This window comes from Crotalus tigris, unplaced genomic scaffold (assembly GCF_016545835.1).
Source record: "Crotalus tigris isolate CLP2741 ecotype Arizona unplaced genomic scaffold, ASM1654583v1 scf7180000017601.7605149639:7615979, whole genome shotgun sequence".
Classification (NCBI taxonomy): Eukaryota; Metazoa; Chordata; class Lepidosauria; order Squamata; family Viperidae; genus Crotalus; species Crotalus tigris.
Window position 1 is genome coordinate 1,544,497 of NW_024096505.1, and position 7,212 is coordinate 1,551,708.

Genomic DNA, 7,212 nt, shown 5'->3' on the forward strand with positions numbered 1-7,212 from the left:
CCTCCGACCCTGTTTGTGTCAAGTCACAAGGACTGCATGATAGAATGGCACTTCCTTAAGTTTAGGGGGGGAAAGTGGAACTAAGGTTGCTGCTTTTAAAATCTGCTTTTAAAGTTACGACATGGTTTATTATGTTTTGAGAGAATTGTCATCACCTAAAAATGGCCCATAAAGTAATTAACCGAGTTCTGATTGTATAGCCAGCTAAATAAAAAGCCAGTGGGATGGCCAAGCTTACCAGGACAAATTGTGATCTGAGCAGGGAAGTCGTTCCCAAAGTTTACCTCAGTTTAATAAACAAGATTTGTTTAGTAAGTCTCTCATATAATCTGTGCTACTAGTAGCTCAGATGTAAAAGGTCCTGTATTGTCTGACCCAGACAGTATAAAATGTAACACATGGTAAACAGTGAGTAAGATGTAACAAAGAAAGAAATATCATTGTACTCTCACCTAGTCTGGCAGGTTTTTTCTATTATCAAAAGCTAACTTTTCCAAAGTTTCAGGAACTATGTAGACACTAGTTAGTGATAAACTTTTGTTTAAAACAGGGGTGCTCAACCTTGGCAACTTTTAGACTTTGGACTTTAACTCCCAGAATTCCTCGGCAAAGTTTGTTTGCTACAGTTTTATCCTGAAAAGATTGAAAATACACATTTGTAGAGGGCAGCAACTTAAGTGGAACAGGTCAAGGTGGGGAAGGGTCAACCTCTAACTAATTGGGAATTTCAGAATTCCCTCCTCCCCTCTGAAAAATGGGGTTGGGTTGGTAAAAGAAAATAACAGTGTGAGATCAGTGTACTTGTCACCTGAATTTGTGGAAATGCTGATGTAAAGCTTTTAAATGAAAAAAAAATGTTGATACAATTCATTCACTGCTTTGCTTGGGGTATCCTTTTTTAGACTGATTCTGGGGATGGTTACTCTTGGCAATATGCTCTCTTCGGTGCTTGCTGGTAAAGTACAGCCATTGGATAAAGTCAGCAAAGTAATCTACAAGCAGTTCAAAACGGTATCGTGCCTTCTGTATATATCTTTGTTTCTATTCCCTCCCCCACCTTCACACTATGTAGAAAGAGTTTCTGAAAATCTCACATATTGATCAGTCACAGGAAAATTCAAACAGGAGGTTTACATCCTTCAAGTATTCGGGATTAAAAACACTCTGTTTACTGGTACTGTAGTGGTACCAGTAAACACAGTTAAGTATTCAGCTTCTAAAGCATGATGAAAGCAATGTTTCAGTGACTGGAATACCCTTTCTGTACACCAAAAATACCTTTAGATTGAGCTTTTAAAATGATTAACCACAATACTGTGGAGAACATATAGAAGCAAAATGCATGTAAATTTAAGGGGTAGAAACAGGGTAGTAGCAATCATGAAGTTTTTGTTGTATGCAATAAATTGAAATCACGTGAAATAAAACCAAAATCCTCCTTGTAAAAACATGTCTCTCTGTACTTTTTAACGTGCATTGTTGAGAACTTCCATGTATAGTCTCATCCTGCCTTCACTATAAAGCTATAACACTAATGTATTTTATTGTAGGAATGATAGCTGGTTGATGCTATAAATGGTTATTTTGGAGATCTGTGCTGTGTCTCAAGTGGACAAAATGCTTAAATGTTATCTGCATAGGGTTGAGAATATTTATTAGTGTACATCCTGATTTTTTTTTATTTTTTCCTGATTTGCACAGAAAAACACTCCCCATAAACATATAGTACATGGAATTTTTTAAGCATAGCTCATGAACCCCATACTCTTTTTTTAAAAGGTGTTGTTGGAAAACTACTAAGTGGAATGAGGATCAGAGTTGTTATCTAAATGTGAATGGTGTGTAAGAAATAATAGCAATGTCTTTTAAAATCATGCAACTTTCTCTTACAGATTCATTTGCAGGACAACTTAGGAAAGCTCTCTCATATTTTGGAAATAGATCATTTTGCTCTGGTGGTACATGAACAGATTCAATGTGAGTACAAGATTATTTGTATGCTGTTCCGAGTCAGTTTCTGCCTTTTTAACTAGCATGTTTAGGTCTATAAATTTCTGATTTTCTAGTAAATTATAATGATTTAACGTTGTCTATTGAATAAATTCAAAGAAACCCATAGCCATGAAATAATGCTACTCTAATTGAGTAGATTGAGCTTTTCTGAATCTTGGGTTGGACTGAAAAGAGTAGTGTATAAACTGTAATATGTATATTAATAGTGGTACAACCAAAACTTTAACTGAAGGGCGTTTTTTAATCTTAGCAGTGGTACTGATTCTGGTCCTGCCCTCATTACAATGCAAATTACGTCAGACTGTAATTTATTTTTTTAGAGGAAATGGATTCTGCACTAATTTCTACCTCAGTCTTCCATAACAGTTATCATAATTTCTAGAATTCTCTATTATACTGTATTTATGTACTGGAGTATCAAAAACCTCTAAGCTTCCAGTTTAAATCCTGGCATGAATCTGAATTTCTCCCAGCTGCTTTCCATAAACGTATAACATCAGAAGTTAATGGGTGAGCAACTCAAGACAAGGAAGATTAGGATATCTGACTGATGTATATATAAAGAAACAACAGCATTAGAAGTGGTCTGCCCTTTCTTCAAAGTAACTCATATATAGTTACTAAGTGACTTTGTCTTCAAGGTCATTGTTAATGTATAACTCTATCTATTCAATACATTTTTCCTAAGGGCTCACAACTGCATTTTACATTTAGTTGACATCTTTCCAATATAATAGCATATACTGGAACTGCATAAACAATTTCTTTGCTATTTATGGTTTGCTGAAATTTCCTAGAAATGTTGCAGTGAAAATAACAGAATTCTTAAGAATAACTAATTTGTTATCACTTAAACTTTATATAAAAAAAGCTTGTATAATAATAAACTGGTTAGTCCTTAAGATCTCAGAAAATTCTCTATTATGACACTTCTGTACTTTTATTGATCCTGGATTTATTTGTTAGTTTACTTTATTTTTATTATTTATTTATTTATATAAAATAAAAATGCTTTCCACGCAGTTATCACTTGAGATACAGAAACTCTCCATCTATCTATATTTATTTACTATCCTTTTGGCAGAGTTAGGTAGAAAGCCTACCTTTAAAATACATGTTAGCTGTGTATCTTTATGCCTGGGTGAGGGACCGTTGTCCTTGTTTATTTAACCTACTCTTCCTAAAGGTTTTTGCCGTCCAATGGAAGGACACAAGAATCTTTTCATTAGATAAAAGAAACCTTTCGAATCCAACTGTTGAATTTTAAAACTTTCTAATTTGAAGGGTGCCTCAAATGTTCGTTCAGAAGGCGAAACTTTGTTAACAGGGTTGCACTTATTGTTTATTTTTTGAGGGAGAAGGGCTGAGGTCTACAGTAAATGGAACGATGTGAAAATTGGACCGATGTCCTGCCTTGCACATGGGCAGAGCCAGGGTTTTCTGCATTCCCTTTCCCAGTGTTCGTTTTGTGTTAAGTCTTGTCTCTTGCTATTGTTCTTAAGTCTGCTCTAAAATATTTCTGCGTCTTCCTCCTCAGAATAGCAGGAAACAAGAACCTGGGGTGGAGGGTGGTCTAGTTGGGAGGGTATGCAGAAAATCATAGCCTTCAGTCATAATTTGTGGAGCTTGATTTTACAGTGACAAATGAATCACAAATATAAAATTCACAGAATAGACCAGTATTTCATGGACTTCAGCTCTCAGAATTCCCCATCATGCTAGCTGGGGAATTCTGGGAGTTGAAGTCCACAAAACTTAAAGTTGCCAGGTATGAGAAACATTGGAATAAACAATTCACTAGAGAAGATGCCCCACTTTATATCCTAAGTTTAGAGTTTTCTCACCCACTGTTAATGATATGCCCTTTGTTATTTTAAAGTGGCTTTTACCTTTCAAATTAAGTCTTATCGCTGCCACAGAATAAGCCAAGGCTGGCAGTTCTACACCTAAAAGAATGCTCCTGCTGGGTCGCAGGTTCTGCGGAGCCTTGCCCTGTTTATCCCTGAAATTCTCAGAAAGTCCCTTGTTGCAGTTTGTATGGAATATGCATTTGAAATTAATATAAGGCCATTCTGTTTAGAAAAAATGCTTATAGGTTGAGCCATTGGCATCACATAGATTTCCACTGAATGCTAGCAGACACCTATCAGTGGCATAAACAGGCGCAATTTCCAAAAGCAGAGCAAGGAAACAAGGCAGTTCCTAAATTGCTATAATCTTGGAGTTCTTTCCTTGTTTCTGTACACTGGACATTCTGATAAGGAACTCTGGGAGATACTCATCTAAGACATTAGGAAAGTATCTGGTTGGGGAAATCTACTGTTAGATAACTGCATATAATTTATCTGTGTGTAAGTGCAGGATAGTAACTTTATATTTTAAAATGCTCATTTGAAAACAGTTTCCATCTCATTTCACAAATCAGACTTATTGTATTCTCTTGTGTCTTCTAGATCACGGTGATGGTGAATCTAGTAAAAGGCAAATGGTATTTGGTGTTGTTACGGCAATTGACTTGCTGAATTTTGTGACTGCTCAGGAACAGAAGAGAAACGCAACCTAAGTTCAAGAAACATGTCAACGGGGCTCGTTTCATTGGGTTTTCACATTAAAAAAAAGTCTCTCTCTTCTTCTTTTTTGCTTCTTTTGTTAGAACAATCTAGAAAAAAACCCTTTTGGTCAAAATGAATACCATCAGAGTCATTATAAACAACTGTTAGATTTTAAAATGTTGTAATTTCTAGAATGTAGTGAACACATTGAAATATAAGGACACTGGGAAGTTTTAAGATTAATAATTTCAGTAAAGAATTGCTTTGTTTGCACATATTGTGAAGGCACTGCTGAGCTGGAGGACTAAGTCCTGAATGATCAAGCCACCACAACAGGAAGGCTATGTGACAGCTTCCCAAAACCCATTGCTGGTCCTGCTTCCACATTATGGGGTGGTCTAAAAACTCTTCCATTTCTTACATTATGCTGTTTTGTAACCCAGAATGGTATTAGATATCTTAATCTTTAATCCTATTAAAGATGACCAGTGTCAAACCTACTGGCTGTCTTCTAGTGCACAGAAGAAAACACAACTATTTCTTAACCCAATCTTCATAAAGGATTTGTCTTCATATATATCCAGGGGTTTGAATATATAATTACATGAGCAATAGGGAAAGTGGTCTGAAAACATCTTCTCTGCTCTTCTCTACTGTTTTAAGCTCCTTTTACAGATGCTGGTTTGTTTATCCAGATGTCTCTGCTGAATTCCATATTTCACCCATTTTCCCAACCCTCAACACAAAACATGACAAAACATCCATTATCCCTCCTACTTGCAGATTTCACTTAATATCAGTTCCTTATTCTGGTCAAATTATGGGTGCAAGGGAAAGTAAGAAATTGCTTTGCCAGTAAGTAAAAAACGAGGGAAAAAACTCTTTTAACTAGTTCATGCAGTTTCCATTCGTTTGTGTACATTTTGTGTAATCAAAGAGAATTTTGTGTACTTGAAACACTATTAGCTCATAGCACCTCTGGCAGCATCAGAAAACACTGTATTTTCTCTACTGTTAAGTATTCTAGCATCTAATGTTCTATTTATATATTGTTGGCTAGCCTGACTGCTAACATATTTGTTCTACAAAGACCAAATCAAAATATTTAATATTAAATCAAAATATGATTCTATCTGCACATTGTTTTAACTGTCCAGCATCACGTTGGCCAAGTAATTGTTATCTCTGTTTTGTTCATGGGTATGATATGTTATTTAAAATGATACTTGTTTAGCTGGTCATAATAGTCTTAATGGGGAATAACTGCAAACAAACTTAGCTGTTTTCTGATTCTTTTGGTATTCTCCTTTGATGTAGGATTTTCTTTTCTTTTGTGGTTTACTTTAACTTCTACTGGAAGTTTTAAAGAAGTGTGCTATTTATACTGTACTTTTTCCAGTCACAACAGTACTTGTTTCATGCCAGAAAAAATCTTGACACAATCAAGGACCAAGTTATTATACAAAAGCTTCTTGCATGTGTATGGAATTCAGATTATGATATAAAACCACTAAAAGGCTCTGTAATATAATAAATGAGGAATTACTATTTGGCCTCAAAAATATTACTCCACATTCAATGTTCCAGTAAGCATTTCTGGTTCTTTAGGACCATGAAAGAGTCTTCTGTCTGTTTTTAAAGTTTGGATTCTATGTCATGTTTATTCCAAATTTACTACAAAGAATTAAATAAATGTCTTGATAAGCTAATAAAGCTGGAGTCTAACTAGTTTGTCTTAGAAATAATTCTGATGTGTTGGGGATGGGGGACATGTTTGTTTATATATGTATGTATGTTTGTTTAAAATTATGTATTATTAGCTATTAAATAATTTTAAAGAAAGATAGTAATATAAAATAAGACAAAATAAAAGCAAAGCTAAAAGTGCAAAAAAAAAAAGGAAAAGGAAACAATCTTCTTTACAGCAGCTTGATTCTGTTTAGGACATAACTATTCTTTCTATAATCTATCCTGCCTAATCATCAAAACTATAAATAAGTTCATTGTTCTAACAAAATTCATGAGGGATTTCCATTCAGTAATAAACATAGATATTGTAGATATTGTTTTTTCTCTGATAAAAGAAGCCAATTTAGTCAGCAACTTTCATCATCGCCACCAATTATTCCTCCATTGTGGATAGTGTCAAAACTTTCCATTTTTATGTATAAATTATTTCACTGCAATTATCATATACAAAAACAAAGTCCTATGACTTTTTCCAGCTATTTGTCCCATCAGTCCTAAAGATAAACCTTTGACCTTAATTGTCTATTAATCATCTGAATCTGTGTGTAATTGAATCCAAATTTTTAGCTTCTTTACATGTTCCCCCCCCCATTTCCAGCATAAATTTGAAATACCTTTATACATTCTGGACCAGTTTTTGGTGATATATAGCAATAGTAAATCATTTTATTAAAAAAATCTTTGAAATTATAACATCACACCTTCCAGTTTGAAATGGGATCTTTATCTGCTTTAATCTTTCAAGATTTTGCAAGATTCCAATAGAAATTTCTCTAAGAACAATTACATCTATATTATCAATCTTCAATCTTGTATTAAAATGCTGCTGCAAAACTTTATCCCTTGTCTTCCTGACAAAGTACACCAAGGCATCTCTTGGAACGTTTAATATTCTGGC

General features: G+C 34.5%; 1 protein-coding gene across 2 annotated transcripts in view; it reads left to right on the forward strand.

Moving 5' to 3' along the window:
* The window catches only part of LOC120319641 (cystathionine beta-synthase-like protein), a 40,109-nt gene extending 33,819 nt beyond the window's left edge, over positions 1-6,290 (forward strand). For both annotated transcript variants that reach the window (XM_039368727.1, XM_039368722.1), the window contains 3 exons: positions 903-1,011; positions 1,893-1,977; positions 4,467-6,290. In XM_039368727.1, coding sequence (XP_039224661.1) covers positions 903-1,011; positions 1,893-1,977; positions 4,467-4,576 — 304 coding nt within the window. In that variant the 3' untranslated portion in view covers positions 4,577-6,290. The remainder of the gene's footprint in view (positions 1-902; positions 1,012-1,892; positions 1,978-4,466) is intronic.
* The last annotated feature ends 922 nt before the right edge of the window (positions 6,291-7,212 follow it).